General features: G+C 41.9%; 1 protein-coding gene across 10 annotated transcripts; it reads left to right on the top strand.

Moving 5' to 3' along the window:
• Positions 1-340: 340 nt before the first annotated feature.
• On the top strand, positions 341-11,303 carry LOC129639380 (uncharacterized). Of its 10 annotated transcripts, none has more exons than XM_055564507.1 (5): positions 341-466; positions 780-917; positions 6,382-6,769; positions 8,529-8,702; positions 10,112-11,303. In XM_055564507.1, exons 3-5 carry the CDS (start codon positions 6,562-6,564, stop codon positions 10,375-10,377), a joined length of 648 nt encoding a protein of 215 aa, XP_055420482.1. In that variant the 5' UTR covers positions 341-466; positions 780-917; positions 6,382-6,561; the 3' UTR covers positions 10,378-11,303. The 10 variants fall into 10 exon arrangements, 7 of the variants coding, with proteins under 7 accessions (XP_055420482.1, XP_055420481.1, XP_055420484.1 ...); XM_055564506.1 differs by having other exon boundaries at positions 342-457; XM_055564509.1 differs by lacking the exon at positions 341-466 and having other exon boundaries at positions 651-917; positions 10,112-10,198; positions 10,519-11,303.
• The last annotated feature ends 8,272 nt before the right edge of the window (positions 11,304-19,575 follow it).

Raw genomic sequence — 19,575 nt, forward strand, 5'->3', positions numbered from 1 at the left:
AGCACAGTTGCACTCTTCTCACACACTACCAAAGTAATGTTGAAAGCGTTGCAGGAAGGGCGACTCCTTCCAGGGCCCCAAAATGGGCTCTTGTCTAACACTCGGAAATGAATTGTGTGAGGAAGCAAATGTGCTGACAAAGCAAACGATTTTATTGGAAAGGGCGCCTGGGCAGAGAGTAGTAGGTAAGGGAACCCAGGAGAATTTCTCTGCCACAGTCTTCTGTTTTCTGGTGATGGGATTAGCTTCTGGGTTGTCTTTAGCCAATCATTCTAACTGTCAACTACAAATTGCACTTCCCAGTGCAATTGCATTGCATTGCCAGTGACTGAACAGCAAAGGCATTTGCCATCTGCCTCTGTGGAGACTGAAGACCATGCTGCTGTAGCTATTGACCTTCAGCAACCCCTGAGGGAGTTCAGGGTGGAGTGAGGCACTCTGTGCTCCAGGGAATCTGGTGGGACAGGTCTTTAGATAGTTGGATGTTTTTAGGAACAAATTTTATCCTCTTAGTCCTTGCATCACCTCATTTCTAGAGAAGCACTAACTTCCTTCATGGTGACATCAGACCCTCATGAATAACAAAAAACCTTTTGCAAATTGAGTGCTTCATGGCATTGAACTCCCCCTTCACCAAAACCTTATATATTGACTTTCTCCCACTGCCACTTTGGAGCAGTCTTTTCAAAGCTATTTGAGATGCTGCCTCTCGGGCTGCAGTCTGCATTTTGCCCCAAATAAAACTTTCAACTCTCAAGTTGTACATCTTTTTCTTTTAGTCGACAGTTATGGTGACCACGAAGGGACCCAGAGTGGACTTCCTTTCTTCGACTGGACTCCACGAGGAACCAGAACTTTGGTACCCGCAGTGGCCCCTTGTGCCCATCCACATCCTTGGGGAGTGCAGACAAATTTGAGTAAGTGTCTCCTGGTTCTTGAATCTCCCATATTGATTGAGATTCTGAGTTTTATTTGGCAGTGGAGCAGGTTACCTGCCACCTCCTAGCAGGAACGTACTGGTGGGGAGGGGGGCACGACTTGGGTGAAACATCCAAGGACTACCCATTTATGGTCTAGACAGTGAGTGGGGCTCGGTAAAAAGATACTGAGGAATTCCAGTCAAAAAATTCCAGTCAAAAGATACTGGGTGGGGGGCCGGCTGAAAGATGCCAGGAGAATTGCCCACCCAGTGGAAAGGTACTGAGTAGGGGCGCCTTGATTGGAAAAAATCAAGGAATACCCGGGTCTCGGCTGAAAGATTCTCAGGTCGCTCCATTGTAGGGGACTGTATGGTCTTGGCTGAGTGGTTAAGTAAGAGGCTGATCTGACACTTTCCCTCAATTTGACTGCCTTTATAGAATTTGTCAGGATAAAAGTGAGGAAAATACATGAGAGCTTTGCTCTGAAGAAAAAGGACAAGACTCCTCCTGGTCGGTTTTGGTTTTCTCAGGTGACTGAGAAATTTATGGGAGTCGTGGAGGCTTAGTCCTCATACCATGCAGTGGTCCCAAAGGGAAACCCACACACTAATTAAAACGCTTGCTCATCCGGGGGTCACACATGAGAACTGGCCATTCAATGACATGAGCAGCCATGGTGGTCTTAGATTGCTGGAGGCAGAATCTGAGTCACATTAGACAAGCTGAAACAAGTCTGGGGTGACTCCTGGAGAAGTTAAGCTCACAAGAAGCACATGGGCCCACTACACAAGTTCACTAATGAGTTTTATCCCTGACAAATTCAGCTTAAAACGGGAAGCAGAATCTCTCAAAAACAGAAACAAAGGGGTATCAGAAAGACCAGCCTCTGACTAACACTCTAGCCAGATTCATGTAAAATACATATGGAGCACTAGTTAATTGGAGAAATTATACTTAAGGAGATCTCAACCTAAAATGGTCAAATTGGGGTTCTTTTGATATTACAAAATTGATATTTTTTTTACATGCACAATTTGAAAAGGTTGGTGTGCTTACTTTGACTGGTATCTAGAAGCTTCTAAAACAGGAAATAATAGAGTAACTTCTTCACAGCAAATCAACAAGAAAAAGCTTGAAATTATATCAAAACTAAAAAGGCTGCTAGCACTGACTTTGCCAGGTCTCAGGTCTGGTCAAACTGGGACGTCATGTTGGACATTTATGGCATTTGGTTTTTTATTTCTGGGCATCACTTTACCACATTTTGGGGGCACTCTTGCCACTTGGCTTTTGATTTCTGGGCATCTCTTTGTCTTTTGTTTCATTTGGAGTGTGACTCCTGGCTGGTGAAATTCTGCTTCAGTTTGATTTTGTTCTTTTAGTTTGAGTGCACAGACGTCTGGTATAAACTGCTTGAACTAATGTGGGAATTGCTCACTGTAAATGAAAGGTTGTTGTTGAATCACGTGAAGACACCGGGATTCTTGGCACCCAGAGGAGAATTCAATCCAGGGCCAGAGACGAGGCTTGATCACTCAGAGCTTTTGTGTAATAAAGTTTTATTAAAGTATAAAGGAGATAGAGAAAGCTTCTGACATAGGCATCAGAAGGGGGCAGAAAGAGTACCCCTTGCTTGTGTTAACAATGAAGTTATATACTCTCCAATGAATCCAAAGAATGTCTGGAGGTTGTAAAGACCTCACCAGACCTACTCCCATAATTTACATTTTAAGATAACAGAATTAGCCAGAAAGTTTAATCCAGAGACTGTCCTCAGGCAAGATACTTGATTGTTATATTAGTTCAGTTAGTTAGTTCAGTCGCTCAGTCGTGTCTGACTCTTTGCGACCCCATGAATCGCAGCACACCAGGCCTCCCTGTTCATCATCAGCTCGCGGAGTTCACTGAGACTCACGTCCATCGAGTTGGTGATGCCATCCAGCCATCTCATCCTCTGTCGTCCCCTTCTCCTCTTGCCCCCAATCCCTCCCAGCATCAGAGTCTTTTCCAATGAGTCAACTCTTCGCATGAGGTGGCCAAAGTATTGGAGTTTCAGCTTTAGCATCATTTCTTCCAAAGAAATCCCAGGGCTGATCTTCAGAATGGACTGGTTGGATCTCCTTGCAGTCCAAGGGACTCTCAAGAGTCTTCTCCAACACCACAGTTCAAAAGCATCAATTCTTCGGCGCTCAGCCTTCTTCACAGTCCAACTCTCACATCCATACATGACCACTGGAAAAACCATAGCCTTGACTAGACGAACTTTTGTTGGCAAAGTAATGTCTCTGCTTTTCAATATGGTATCTAGGTTGGTCATAACTTTCCTTCCAAGGAGTAAGCGTCTTTTAATTTCATGGCTGCAGTCACCATCTACAGTGATTTTGGAGCCCAGAAAAATAAAGTCTGACACTGTTTCCATGGTTTCCCCATCTATTTCCCCTGAAGTGGTGGGACTGGATGCCATGATCTTCGTTTTCTGAATGTTGAGCTTTAAGCCAACTTTCCCACTCTCCACTTTCACTTTCATCAAGAGGCTTTTGAGTTCCTCTTCCCTTTCTGCCATAAGGGTGGTGTCATCTGCATATCTGAGGTTATTGATATTTCTCCTGGCAATCTTGATTCCAGTTTGTGTTTCTTCCAGTCCAGCGCTTCTCATGATGTACTCTGCATAGAAGTTAAATAAACAGCGTGACAATATACAGCCTTGACGAACTCCTTTTCCTTTTTGGAACCAGTCGGTTGTTCCATGTCCAGTTCTAACTGTTGCTTCCTGACCTGCATACAAATTTCTCAAGAGGCAGATCAGGTGGTCTGGTATTCCCATCTCTTTCAGAATTTTCCACAGTTCATTGTGATCCACACAGTCAAAGGCTTTGGCATAGTCAATAAAGCAGAAATAGATGCTTTTCTGGAACTCTCTTGCTTTTTCTATAATCCAGCAGATGTTGGCAATTTGATCTCTGGTTCCTCTGCCTTTTCTAAAACCAGTTTGAACATCTGGAAGTTCACGGTTCACATATTGCTGAAGCCTGGCTTGGAGAATTTTGAGCATTACTTTACTAGTATGTGAGATGAGTGCAGTTGTGTGGTAGTTTGAGCATTCTTTGGCGTTGCCTTCCTTTGGGATTGGAATGAAAACTGACCTTTTCCAGTCCTGTGGCCGCTGCTGGGTTTTCCAAATTTGCTGGCATATTGAGTGCGGCACTTTCACAGCATCATCTTTCAGGATTTGGAATAGTTCAATTCCATCACCTCCACTAGCTTTGTTCATAGTGATGCTTTCTAAGGCCCACTTGACTTCACATTCCAGGATGTCTGGCTCTAGGTCAGTGATCACACCATCATGATTATCTGGGTCGTGAAGATCTTTTTTATACAGTTCTTCTGTGTATTCTTGCCATCTCTTCTTAATATCTTCTGCTTCTGTTAGGTCCATACCATTTCTGTCCTTTATCGAGCTCATCTTTGCATGAAATGTTCCTGAGGTATCTCTGATTTTCTTGAAGAGATCCCTAGTCTTTCCCATTCTGTTGTTTTCCTCTATTTCTTTGCATTGATCTCTGAAGAAGGCTTTCTTATCTCTTCTTGCTATTCTTTGGAACTCTACATTAAGATGTTTATATTTTTCCTTTTCTCCTTTGCTTTTCACTTCTCTTCTTTTCACAGCTATTTGTAAGGCCTCCCCAGACAGCCATTTTGCTTTTTTGCATTTCTTTTTTTTTTCTTTTTGCATTTCTTTTCTATGGGAATGGTCTTGATCCCTGTCTCCTGTACAATGTCACGAACCTCATTCCATAGTTCATCAGGCACTCTATCTATCAGATCTAGGCCCTTAAATCTATTTCTCACTTCCACTGTATAATCATAAGGGATTTGATTTAGGTCATACCTGAATGGTCTAGTGGTTTTCCCTACTTTCTTCAATTTAAGTCTGAATTTGGCAATAAGGAGTTCATGGTCTGAGCCACAGTCAGCTCCTGGTCTTGTTTTTGCTGACTGTATAGAGCTTCTCCATCTTTGGCTGCAAAGAATATAATCAATCTGATTTTGGTGTTGACCATCTGGTGATGTCCATGTGTAGAGTCTTCTCTTGTGTTGTTGGAAGAGGAGCTACCCCACGCCCAAGGTCAGGGGTGACGGGCGGGAGGAGCTACCCCACGCCCCTAAACCCGAGGCCAAGGGCGGTGGCGGGGAGGAGCAACCCCACGTCCAAGGAGCCGTGGTTGTGTGGGCACAGGAGGGCCTAGAGGAGCTATCCCACATTGAAGGTCAGGAAGGGCGGCAGTGAGGAGCTACCCCTCGTCCAAGGTAAGGAGCAATGGCTGTGCTTTGCTGGAGCAGCCGTGAAGAGATACCCCACGCCCAAGGTAAAAGAAACCCAAGTAAGACGGTAGGTATTGCAAGAGGGCATCAGAGGGCAAACACACTGAAACCATACTCACAGAAAACTAGTCAATCTAATCACACTAGGACCACAGCCTTGTCTAAATTACAATACCATCCTGCAATTAAAATTATTCTGCAAAAGACAAGGGAAATGGACAGAGATCCCCTATGTCCAAATTTTCTTCCGACTAAGAGATATGAAGGAACTCTGTCTTAAGTATGGGATTGTAGTATGCCCTAAAAGTGAGCCCACTAGGCAAATGGTATTAGGCACAGGCAACCAAGAAAAAGAACCCCCTCGTGAAGGCTCACCTCCCACAGCTCCTGAGTTGCCTGGTGCTCCTTCCTCGTACCCAAACGTGCCTCCATATCCGGGAGAACCTCCCCCACAAAAGACAGCTCGAGTATGTCCCTTAGTTAAAACTGGAGGAGAATTTGGACCTACCCGGGTCCATAAGCCCTTCTCCCTCTTAGAACTAAGGCAGATCAAACAAGACCTGGGAAGCTATACAGATGACCCGGGCAAATATATAGATACATTCCAACATATTACCTTGGCCTTTGACTTGACATGGAAAGACATCATGGTCATATTTAGTCAAACTTTATCTGATCCTGAACATACCAGGGTCTTAAAGGAAGCCTAGAGGTATGCAACAGGGCTCCACATGTCCAGTGATAGATACCCAGTAGGGGAAACTGCAGTCCCCTCCTCCGATCCTAATTGGAATTATAATGACTCTGAGCACATCTGGGAAAGAGATCATTTTCTAATCTGTGTGAAGGCAGGACTGAAAGCAGCCCAACAAAAAGTAATTAGCTATGCCCGGGTCTCAGCAATAACTCAGGAGCCCAATGAGAACCCCATTGCCTTTCTGGAGAGGCTAAAAGAAGCACTCCAAAAGTTTACCAACCTGGACTTAGACTCTTACGAGAGACGGGTGATTTTAAAGGACAAATTCCTGTCCCAATGTGCATCAGATATCAGAATTAAGTTACAGCAGCTACAACAGCAGGACTCTGCTGCCTCTTTGGATGAGATGGTCCAGACAGCCACCAATACCTTTTATAACAGAGAGCAGGAGAAGGAGGCCAAGGCCCAGGAGAAGGAGATAAAGAAAGAGACAAGGCATGCCCAGATGCTGGCCGCCCTCCAGAGAAGCCCTATGGCAAACCCCAAGTCCTTGAGGGACAAGGCACGAGACAGATGCCTGATCTGTAGACAGGCAAGGCTTTGAGCCAGAGTGTCCAAACCATGACAAGTCTCCTAGAACGGCTTACCACAAATGCCATCAACTGGGACATTGGGCGGCACTCTGCCCTCGGGACCCAAGAGCCTCAAGGTCAAGCGCCAAGCCTGCCCTCACGATGGTTCAAGAGGACTGAAGCGGCCCGCTCCAGCAGCCCGCCTGTCACAGATAACCATCATGGGGCTGGACCAAGGGTGCAACTGGATGTGGCAGGTAGGTCCGAGAATTTCTTGGTTGACACAGGGGCTCCCTACTCTGTCCTGATCTCCTACTCCAGAGCCTTCTCCTCCCAAACCTGTACCATTTTGGGTGCTACAGGAAAAGTAACTACTAAAAGATTCACCAGAGCACTTCTTTGTTGCTGGGATGGACAAATATTTTCCCACCAGTTTCTGGTGGTCCCTGAGTGTCCTACCCCCTTATTGGAAAGAGATATACTCACTAAACTGGGGACCACCTTTGTGATGGGAAGTTTTTCAGCCCCTAGAGCTCTACAGCTCCTGGTTACTACTGAAGAACCCATTACACCTTCAATAGAGAGGGACCAAAAACTATGGGAAGACAAAATTAACCCCCAGGTGTGGGACCAGGGGATTCCTGGATGAGCCCACCAAGCTGAACCGGTCATCATTGTCCTCCGAGATCCCACTCGGTTTCCTAACGGGAAACAATATCCTCTCAAAATAGAGGCTCGGGAGGGACTACAGCCTTTAATAAATAAATTCCTTGCTTGTGGGCTATTGGTCCTCAACAGTTCGCCATGTAACACCCCAATCCTCTCAGTAAAGAAAAAGACGGAACCTGGTGACTGGTTCAAGATCTCCAGATCATAAATGAAGCTGTAGTCCCCCTCCATCCCACAGTACCCAATCCCTATGTAATCTTGGGAGAAATCCCACCCAGTGCCAAGTGGTTTACAGTCTTGGATCTCAAAGATGCATTTTTTTTTGCATACCACTGGCTAAAGAATCCCAATACCTTTTTGCCTTTGAATGGGAGGCCCCAGGAGAAAAACACCAACAGATGACTTGGACAGTATTACCTCAGGGGTTCAGAGATAGCCCCCACCTGTTTGGACAGGCTCTTACCCAGGACCTCCTAGATCTGGACCTGGGACCTAATGGGAAAATATTACAATACGTAGATGACCTACTAATCTGCTCTCCAGATGAGAAAAGTGCCCAACGACATGCAACTCAGGTTCTAAACTTGGCAGAAAGGGAATATAAAGTCTCCCGTGCTAAGGCACAGATGGTCGAGACAAAGGTCACTTACCTGGGAGTTCAGATTACACACGGGTCCAGGAGGCTGTCCTCTGATCGGGTACAAGGAATCCTCCAGTTGCCCTCCCCCACGACTCGAAAACAATTGCGAGCTTTCCTGGGGCTAACTGGTTATTGTAGAATCTGGATACCCAATTATGGTCTAATTGCCCAGCCTTTATATGAAAGCTTAAAGGGACGAGATGATTCAATCCCACTGATGTGGGGAACTCCTCAAAAGAAGGCAGAGACTACACTAAAACAGGCCTTAACTCAGGCACCTGCCTTGAGGTTGCCAGACCCAGAAAAAGCATTCCAACTTTATGTCCATGAAAGAGAGGGAATAGCCTTGGGAGTATTAACTCAAAGGTTGGGATCTGAGCCCCAGCCTGTAGCTTACTTATCCAAGAGGCTTGATCCAACTTCCCGAGGTTGGCCCCCCTGCCTTCGAAATCTTGCAGCTATTGCAATCATGATAGAAGATGCTTTAAAACTCTCCTTTGGGGGCAAACTAACTATTTTTACCAGCCACCAAGTAAAACAACTCCTAAATGGGAGAGGCCATTTATGGATGTCTGATCAAAGAATCTTCAGATATCAAGTAATGCTGATGGAAAATCCAGGCCTCACTATATCCCCTTGTGAGGTTCTTAACCCAGCCACCCTCCTCCCTACCCCCGAGGGCTCTCTCCCCTTTCACTCTTGTCTAGAAACCTTCGACCACTGGACAGAACCCCGAGAGGGATTGTCAGAAGATTCTCTGACCAATCCTGAGGAAATCCGGTACACTGATGGAAGCAGCTTTGTCTTGGATGGAAAAAGAAGAGCCGGGTATGCAGTAGTCTCCAATTTTGAGACCATAGAGGCTAAGCCTTTGCCACCAGGTACTTCAGCCCAATTAGCTGAGCTCATAGCCCTGACTCGAGTTTTAGAGCTGGGAAAAGGAAAAAGAATAGCCATTTACACTGACTCCAAGTATGCCTTTCTGGTGCTACATGCACATGTGGCTATTTGGAAAGAAAGGGGCCACTTGACCACCCAAGGGTCCCCAATCAAATATGGTGATCAGATTCTTCAACTCTTGGAGGCAGTCCATCTGCCCACTGAGATTTCAGTCTCCCACTGTAAAGGACACCAAAAAGGGAACACGGAAGTGGCACGAGGGAACCAAGCAGCTGATCAGGCAGCTAGGAGAGCAGCATTACAGAACCATGACCTAATAGGGATTGCCACCTTAGTTCCACAGACTAATTTGCCAGAAACTCCTTCATATACTGAAGGTGAGACTCTTAAAGCTAAGAGTGAGGACTTTCAAGAAGATCATATGGGGTGGTTCCAAAAGGAGGGACTCCTTTTTCTGCCTGGAAACCTCCAATGGAAGTTGGTTAACTCCTTACATGCCACTACTCATTTAGGAGAAAAGGCCCTCCAAAGATTACTAGAAAGGTCCTTCAGAGGAACAGGCTTCCAAACAACTGTAAGACAGGTGATCTCCTCTTATCCCACTTTCCAATTAAACAACCCCCAAGGAGCTCGAAGACCCCAGCTGGCCCAGCCCATCCAACGACATGGGGCCTACCCAGGAGAGGACTGGCAGATGGACTTCACCCAGATGCCAGTTTCTCAAGGGTATAAATACCTATTAGTTATGATAGATACATTCACAGGATGGATTGAAGGCTTTCCCACCCGGACCGAGAAGGCTGAGGAGGTGGTAAAAAAACTGCTCCATGAAATCATTCCAAGATTTGGTCTGCCCAGGTCATTACAAAGTGACAATAGGACATCATTTACTTCTAAGTTTACCCAAGGAGTCTCAAAAGCATTGGGCATTGCTTATTATCTCCATTGTGCCTGGAGGCCTCGATCTTCAGGAAAAATAGAAAGAGCCAATCAATTCTTAAAATCAGTGATAAAAAAATAACCAAGGAGACTTCCCTGGGATGGAAGGAGGCTTTACCAATAGCTCTCCTCCACACCCGCATTGCCCCTAAGGAACAGGTTGGTCTTAGTCCTTATGAGATGCTATATGGGAGACCTTTTGTTTATGTCAATGACCTCTTCCTAGATCCAGAGGTTCAGACCCTCCAGTCTTATACCATAGCCACTGGGCAATTCCAACAGGATATACGCTTGTGGGGTATGAACCAGGACCCAAAAGATTCTAGAGAGTCACCACTATATGCTCCAGGAACTCAAGTCCTAATTGAAGTCTGGAAAGATGGGCCCCCAAAGGCTCAACTCCAGCCCACATGGAAGGGCCCCTACCCTGTAATACTTTCTACCCCCACAGCAGTCAAGGTACCAGCACATGACTCCAGGATTCACTACTCACGAGTCAAGCCGTGGAATAAAACAGAAGAGGACACTCAATACACCTGTGAGCCCCTGGGAGAGCTCAGATACTTATTCAGGACTACCAATGAGTGCCATTCTAATGAACACCCCCAAAATCTGGTTTCTGGGGATAAGATTTCTCAGGATAACTCTAAGGAGCCAACACAGAGTGACAGAGACTGTACTCCAAAACAGACAGGAGATAGATCTTCTGATCCCTGAACATGGAGGGACTTGAGCTATCCTGGCGATGTGAATTTAAAATTGACCAATGTCCCTACTAGTCCTCGTTATGCTATATTGATGATGCCTATGATTATTCCATGTACTATGAATTGTCTAACCTGTTTTGTCTCTGCCCAGATCAACCAGCTACAACATGCAGTGCCAGTTCAACAAAGATATAAAACTACAGCTGACCATGGAAAATATCACACACCCTTGGACACCGCTATAAGGACTCTGAGGCTTGAGACTAGCAAGAGGGGGAGGCCCAATACCCCTCACCGTCCCAGTTCAGCAGGAAGTAGCCAGAAAGACCTCGACCCCCCTATTCCCAAAGAATTGGGCCTCCCATCTCTTGAGGGGGGAATGTTAGGTAGGTAGAATAGAGAAAAGGAGTCCAAAATGGCGGTGACTAAAAGACAAGGTCAAAGGAAAGTCCGAGGACCAGAGTGAAGACTTCACGCAGAATAAACAGCACTCCTGGCTAAGCCCAATTTGCATAGGGCAGGCCCAGGTGGAGGAAAAAACATATAAACGGAGGATCCAAAGCACTTTCTCATGGACTCTCTCTCCTGTGTGCATGTGCTCTTTTCTTTCTCTCTCTCTCTCACTCTCTCTCTCTCCTGCTATCTTCTAAATAAAATGGAGCTGTAACACTGATTTGCCTAAGAGCTGTAGCACGGTTTGTCCAAGACCTGAGAGCTGTGACGTGCCGAGGGCTTTAATGTCCATCACTCCAATCCTTTTTGTGACGAGACAAAGAACCGAGGAACATACACTCGCGTGACACAAGGAGTAAGCATCTTTTAAATTCATGGCTGCAGTCACCATCTACAGTGATTTTGGAGCCCCCCCAAAAATAAAGTCTGACACTGTTTCCACTGTTTCTCCATCTATTTCCCATGAAGTGATGGGACCAGATGCCATGATCTTCGTTTTCTGAATGTTGAGTTTTAAGCCAACTTTTTCACTCTCCACTTACACCTTCATCAAGAGGCTTTTGAGTTCCTCTTCACTTTCTGCCATAAGGGTGGTGTCATCTGCATATCTCAGGTTATTTCTCCCAGCAATCTTGATTCCAGCTTGTGTTTCTTCCAGCCCAGCGTTTCTCATAATGTACTCTGCATGTAAGTTAAATAAGCAGGGTGATAATATACAGCCTTGAGGTACTCCTTTTCCTATTTGGAATCAGTCTGTTGTTCCATGTCTAGTTCTAACTGTTGCTTCCTGACCTGCATACAGATTTCTCAAGAGGCAGGTCAGGTGGTCTGGTATTCCCATCTCTTTCAAAATTTTCCAGTTTATTGTTATCCACACAGTCAAAGGCTTTGGCATAGTCAATAAAGCAGAAATAGATGTTTTTCTGGAACTCTCTTGCTTTTTGGATGATCCAGCGGATGCTGGCAATTTGGTCTCTGGTTCCTCTGCCTTTTTTCGAAAACCAACTTGAACATCTGGAAGTTCTTGGTTCACGTATTACTGAAGCCTGGCTTGGAATAAGATTTTAAAACGTTTTATTCCCCACCTTTTTTTCTTTTGTTTTCAGGAATTAGATGTGTTCTAGATAAGTGATCCTAGAACTCTGGTCTAAAGGTATAGGAGGAGTTATTTCCTCAGGGCAAGAATTCTTAAAGAGAGAATTTTTCCTTCAAGCTTACACTGGAGTCTAAGGAATATTTTGAAAAATATTTTTGTTTTTTTCTGAAAAAAAAAAAAAAAATCATTTTTGTGTGTGTGTGACTATAATTTTATAGCCAAAATTTAGACCAGATAGTGCTCAACTTGGCCCTGATAACTAGGACAGATTGGTCCCAGCAGAGACCTTTTAAAAGCCTTTAAAAATCTATATTGTTATATAATCCTTGTAAAGACCAGGTCTACTCCCATAATTTACATTTTAAGATAACAGAATTAGCCAGAAGGTTTAATCCAGAGACTGTCCTCAGGCAGGATACATTATTGTTATATAATCCTAAGGAATGTAGAGAAGGAAAAAAAAAAGTTTGTCCTTTCTTCCTCCTTGAGAATTTCAGACCCTCTCGCCTTGGGGACCCCTAGACTTTTTATCAACCTGCCTAGGAAATGATTCTCTCATAAGGTTCCACACTCTACTTGGGAACCCCTTGGGAAAAATTTTGTTTTTGACTGGTCAATCTATAGCTATGATTCAGTGATGCAAATGATGGCCTGTAATATTAGATCTCTATTGACATAGGATAGGAAAATGGACTGAAGATCCCTAATGTCCAGGACTTCCTCCTGTAATCAACAGCCTGGGGCTGATCAAACTAAGACCCCTACTTCCCCAGAGGGGCAATCTCTGCCGGGACCAATCTGTCCTTGTTTTCAGGGCCAAGTTGAGCACTATCTGGTCTAAATTTTGGCTATAAAACTATAGTCGCACACACAAAACGATTTTTGACAATGTGGTCAAAATATTCCTTAGACTCCAGAGGAAGCTTGAAGGAAAAATTATCTCTTTAAGAATTCTTGCCCTGAGGAAATAACTCCTCCAATACCTTTAGACCAGAGTTCCTGGGATCACTTATCTAGAACATATCTAATTCCTGAAAACAAAGAAAAAAAAAAAAGGAACAAAACCTTTTAAAATCTTATTCCAACCATTGTTATTCATAACTAAGTTTGGAAAGCAAAACTACAGGATCTCTTGTGTCTACTTGGATATATATATGTCTCAGTGTGGGTCTTTTTTTTTTTTTTATAATATTGCTGATTGCTGAGATCAGTTGGTAAATGAGCTCTAACCTAATAGGACTTAAAAAAAAGAGTAAGTGCTTACAAATCAAATAATTCTAAATACAAGAGAAATTAACCTAACTGAATTTCAGGTTCATGTGAACTGGGAAATATTCAGTATTAAACACCCGACAGTAATGTTTATTTGTTGATCTAAATAATGTAGACATCTCTAAATGTACTTAACATTAAGCAGAATATTTTCATTGCACCAACCCACTCCAGTACTCTTGCCCGGCAAATCCCATGGATGGAAGCACCTGGTAGGCTGCAGCCCATGGGGTCGCTAGGAGTCAGACAGGACTGAGCGACTTCCCTTTCAATTTTCATTTCATGCATTGGAGAAGGAAATGGCAACCCACTCCAGTGTTCTTGCCTGGAGAATTCCAGGAATGGGGGAGCCTGGTGGGCTGCCATCTCTGGGGTCACACAGAGTCAGACATAACTGAAGTGACTTAGCAGCAGCAGCAGCAGCAGCAGGTTTAACATAAGTTAAATATTATTATATCTGTTACAAGTTTGTCAGCAAGGAAATTTCCTTGCTGAGTGAAGAAGCTTATAAAAAATGTAAATGAGATATGAGCCTTTAGACAACTCTATTAAGAATAATTATGCTTTAGGAATGTCTGTCTAAAATAGTCTATCCAGATTGGGGTAACTTGAACTTCTAAGGGTTCTGCTAAACTAAATGTTGGAAGCTTAAGTCATTTCCAAATAAAATAAGGTTTTGAAACATTTATTACTAAACACTCTTACAGAGAAACTAAAGAGATTTGGGGTTAAAAAGAAGCGATCTTTGGTGCCATCCTAAAATGAAGGTTTTAGAAATTATCACTTGTATTTATGCTCACCAATGTCTAAAATGCTAATATAAAAGTCAGTTCTTGGTTGGTTAAAGGAAGTAGAAAGTGTGTTTTTGGTAAAGAAGGTATGAGGAATGGAATTAAACTTTGTGACAGAAAAGGAAGCAAGCGTGACTTACAGGTGGCTTTTCAGGATGGAAGAACACAGTAATGGGTACACAAAGTGATAAGGTTTGTGAAAAGTGAACCATGAGGAAAGAGTTTTATATATGGTTAGGACTAAGTTTAAAATAAAGTTAATTAGGTTTACCTTTTAAGTAAAGTAAGCTGGTGCAAAAACTTGAATTTAGCTTTTCTCTCTGTTAATAGGACACCTTGTCTTCAGACATTGAACTGACTTTGATAATCACTTCATGGCAAATAGATGGGGAAACAGTGGAAACAGTGGCTGACTTTATTTTTCTGGGCTCCAAAATCACTGCAGATGGTGGTTGCAGCCATGAAATTAAAACACGCTTATTCCTTGGAAGGAAAGTTATGACCAAACTAGACAGCATATTAAAAAGCAGACATTACTTTGCCAACAAAGGTCCATCTAGTCAAGGCTATGGGTTTTCCAGTGGTCATGTATGGATGTGAGAGATGGACTATAAAGAAAGCTGAGTGCTGAAGAATTGATGTTTTTGAACTGTGGTGTTGGAGAAGACTCTTTTTTTAAAAAATATATAAATTTATTTATTTTAATTGGAGGCTAATTATTTTACAATATTGTATTGGTTTTGCCATACATCAACATGAATCTGCCACGGGTGTACACGTGTTCCCCATCCTGAACCCCCCCCTCCTACCTCCCTCCCCATACCATCCCTCTGGGTCAACCCAGTGCACCAGCCCCGAGCATCCTGTATCATGCATGGAACATGGACTGGCGATTCGTTTCACATCTGACATTATACATGTTTCAATGCCATTCTCCCAAATCATCCCACCCTCTCCCTCTCCCACAGAGTCCAAAAGACTGTTCTAAAGATCTGTGTCTCTTTTGCTGTCTCACATACAGGGTTATCATTACCATCTTTCTAAATTATATATATATATATATATATATATATATATGCGTTACTATACTGTGCTGGTGTTTTTCTTTCTGGCTTACTTCACTGTGTATAATAGGCTCCAGTTCCATCCACCTCAGAACTGATTCAAATGGATTATTTTAATGGCTGAGTAATACTCCATTGTGTATATGTACCACAGCTTTCTTATCCATTTCTCTGCTGATGGACATCTAGGTTGCTTCCATGTCCTGGCTATTATAAACAGTGCTGCGACAAACATTGGGGTACACGTGTCTCTTTCAATTCTGGTTTTCTTGGTGTGTATGCCCAACAGTGGGATTGCTGGATCATATGGCAATTCTATTTCCAGATTTTTAAGGAAACTCCACACTGTTCTCCATAGTGGCTGTACCAGTTTGCATTCCCACCAACAGTGTAAGAGAGTTTCATTTTCTCTACACCCTCTCCAGCATTTATTGCTTGAAGACTTTTGAGTCGCAGCCATTCTGACTGGCGTGAAATGGTACCTTCATTGTGGTTTTGATTTGCATTTCTCTGATAATGGGTGATGTTGAGCATCTTTTCATGTGTTTGTTAGCCATCTGTATGTCTTCTTTGGAGAAATGTCTGTTTAGTTCTTTGGCCCATTTTTTGATTGAGTCGTTTATTTTTCTGGAATTGAGCTGCAGGAGTTGCTTGTATATTTTTGAGATTAATTCTTTGCCAGTTGCTTCATTTGCTATTATTTTCTCCCATTCTGAAGGCTGTCTTTTCACGTTGCTTATAGTTTCCTTTGTTGTGCAGAAGCTTTTACATTTAATTAGGTCCCATTTGTTTATTTTTGCTTTTATTTCCAATATTCTGGGAGGTGGGTCCTAGAGGATCCTGCTGTGATTTATGTCGGAGAGTGTTTTGTCTATGTTTTCCTCTAGGAGTTTTATAGTTTCTGGTCTTATGTTTAGATCTTTAATCCATTTTGAGTTTATTTTTGTGTATGGTGTTAAAAAGTGTTCTAGTTTCATTCTTTTATAAGTGGTTGACCAGTTTTCCCAGCACCACTTGTTAAAGAGATGTCTTTTCGCCATTGTATATTCTTGCCTCCTTTGTCAAAAATAAGGTGTCCATAGGTGCATGGATTTATCTCTGGGCTTTCTATTTTGTTCCATTGATCTATATTTCTGTGTTTGTGCCAGTACCATACTGTCTTGATGACTGTGGCTTTGTAGTAGAGCCTGAAGTCAGGCAGGTTGATTCCTCCAGTTCCATTCTTCTCAAGATTGCTTTGGCTATTTGAGGTTTTTTGTATTTCCATACAAATTGTGAAAGTATTTGTCCTAGCTCTGTGAAAAATACCGTTGGTAGATTGATAGGGATTGAATTGAATCTATAGATTGCTTTGGGTAGTATACTCATTTTCACTATATTGATTCTTCTGATCCATGAACATGGTATATTTCTCCATCTATTTGTGTCCTCTTTGATTTCTTTCACCAGTGTTTTATAGTTTTCTATATATAGGTCTTAAGTTTCTTTAGGTAGATATATTCCTAAGTATTTTATTCTTTTTGTTGCAATGGTGAATGGAATTGTTTCCTTAATTTCTCTTTCTATTTTCTCATTATTAGTGTATAGGAATGCAAGGGATTTCTGTGTGTTGATTTTTATATCCTGCGACTTTACTGTATTCATTGATTAACTCTAGCAATTTTCTGCTGGAATCTTTAGGGTTTTCTATGTAGAGGATCATGTCATCTGCAAATAGTGACAGTTTTACTTCTTCTTTTCCAGTTTGGATTCCTTTTATTTCTTTTTCTGCTCTGATTGCTGTGGCCAAAACTTCCAAACCTCTGTTGAATAGTAGTGGTGAGAGTGGGTACCCTTGTCTTGTTCCTGACTTTAGGGGAAATGCTTTCAATTTTTCACCATTGAGGATAATGTTTGCTGTGGGTTTGTCATATATAGCTTTTATTATGTTGAGGTATATTCCTTCTATTCCTGCTTTCTGGAGAGTTTTTATCATAAATGGATGTTGAATTTTGTCAAAGTCTTTCTCTGAATCTATTGAGATAATCATATGGCTTTTATTTTTCAATTTGCTAATGTGGTGTATTACATTGATTGTTTCGCAGATATTCAAGAATCCTTGTATCCCTTGGATAAAGCCCACTTGGTCATGATGTATGATCTTTTTAATGTGTTGTTGGATTCTGATTGCTAGAATTTTGTTAAGGATTTTTGCATCTATGTTCATCAGTGATATTGGCCTGTAGTTTTCTTTTATTGTGGCATCTTTGTCAGGTTTTGGTATTAGGTGATGATGGCCTCATAGAATGAGTTTGGAAGTTTACCTTTCTCTGCAATTTTCTGGAAGAGTTTAAGTAGGATAGGTGTTAGCTCTTCTCTAAGGTTTTGGTAGAATTCATCTGTGAAGCTGTCTGGACCTGGGCTTTTGTTGGTTGGAAAATTTCTGATTACAGTTTCAATTTCTGTGTTTGTGATGGGTCTGTTAAGATTTTCTATTTCTTTCTTGTTCAGTTTTGGAAAGTTATATTTTTCTAAGAATTTGTCCATTTCTTCCAAATTGTTCCTTTTATTGGCATATAATTGCTGATAGTAGTGTCTTATGATCCTTTGTATTTCTGTGTTGTCTGTTGTGATCTCTCCATTTTCATTTCTAATTTTATTGATTTGATTTTTCTCCCTTTGTTTCTTGATGAGTCTGGTGAATGGTTTGTCAATTTTATTTATCTTCTCAAAGAACCAGCTTTTGGCTTTGTTGATTTTTGCTATGGTCTCTTTTGTTTCTTTTGCATTTATTTCTGCCCTAATTTTTAAGATTTCTTTCCTTCTACTGGGGTTCTTTGTTTCTTCCTTTTCTAGTTGCTTTAGGTGTAGTGTTAGGTTATTTATTTGACTTTCTTCTTGTTTCTTGTAGTATGCCTGTATTGCTATTAACCTGCCCCTTAGCACTGTTTTTACAGTGTCCCACAGGTTTTGGGTTGTTGTGTTTTCATTTTCATTCATTTCTATGCATATTTTGATTTCTTTTTTGATTTCTTCTGTGATTTGTTGGTTATTCAGCAGCGTGTTGTTCAGCCTCCATATGTTGGAATTTTTAATAGTTTTTCTCCTGTAATTGACATCTAATCTTACTACATTGTGGTCAGAAAAGATGCTTGGAGTGATTTCAGTTTTTTTGAATTTACCAAGGCTAGATTTATGGCCCAGTATGTGATCTATCCTGGAGAAAGTTCCGTGTGCACTTGAGAAAAAGGTGAAATTCATTGTTTTGGGGTGAAATGTCCTATAGATATCAATTGGGTCTAACTGGTCTATTGTATCATTTAAAGTTTGTGTTTCCTTGTTAATTTTCTGTTTAGTTCACCTATCCATAGCTGTGAGTGGAGTATTAAAGTCTCCCACTATTATTGTGTTACTGTTAATTTTCCCTTTCATACTTGTTAGCATTTGTCTTACATATTGTGGTGCTCCTATGTTGGGTGCATATATATTTATAATTGTTATTTCTTCTTCTTGGATTGATCCTTTGATCATTATGTAGTGTCCTTCTTTGTCTTTTTTCACAGCATTTGTTTTAAAGTCTATTTTCTCTGATGTGAGTATTGCTACTCCTGCTTTCTTTTGGTCTCCATTTGCACGGAATATATTTTTCCAACCCTTCACTTTCAGTCTGTATGTGTCCCCTGTTTTGAGGTGGGTCTCTTTTGGACAACATATATAGGGGTCTTGTTTTTGTATCCATTTACCCAGTGTTTGTCTTTTGGTTGGGGCATTCAACCCATTTACATTTAAGGTAATTACTGATAAGTATGATTCCCGTTGCCATTAACTTTATTGTTTGGGGTTCGAATTTATACACCCTTTCTGTGTTTCCTGTCTAGAGAAGATCCTTAACATTTGTTGGAGACCTGGTTTGGTGGTGTGGAATTCTCTCAGCTTTTCCTTGTCTGTAAAGCTTTTGATTTCTCCTTCATATTTGAATGAGATCCTTGCTGGGTACAGTAATCTGGACTGTAGGTTATTTTCTTTCATCACTTTAAGTATGTCCTGCCATTCCCTCCTGGCCTGAAGAGTTTCTATTGAAAGATCAGCTGTTATCCATATGGGAATCCCCTTGTGTGTTTTTTGTTGTTTTTCCCTTGCTGCTTTTAGTATTTGTTCTTTGTGTTTGATCTTTGTTAATTTGATTAATATGTGTCTTGGGGTGTTTTGCCTTGGGTTTATCCTGTTTGGGACTCTCTGGGTTTCTTGGACTTGTGACTATTTCCTTCCCCATTTGAGGGAAGTTTTCAATGATTATCTCCTCAAGTATTTTCTCATGGTCTTTCTTTTTGTCATCTTCTTCTGGGACTCCTTTGATTCGAATGTTGGGGCATCTAACATTGTCCCAGAGGTCTCTGAGATTGTTCTCATTTCTTTTAATTCGTTTTTCTTTTTTCCATTTATTTCTACCACTTTATCTTCTACCTCACTAATCCTATCTTCTGCCTCCATTATTCTACTATTTGCTCCCTTCAGAGTGTTTTTGATCTCATTTATTGCATTATTCATTATAT

This window comes from Bubalus kerabau, chromosome X (genome assembly GCF_029407905.1).
Source record: "Bubalus kerabau isolate K-KA32 ecotype Philippines breed swamp buffalo chromosome X, PCC_UOA_SB_1v2, whole genome shotgun sequence".
Lineage (NCBI taxonomy): Eukaryota > Metazoa > Chordata > Mammalia > Artiodactyla > Bovidae > Bubalus > Bubalus kerabau.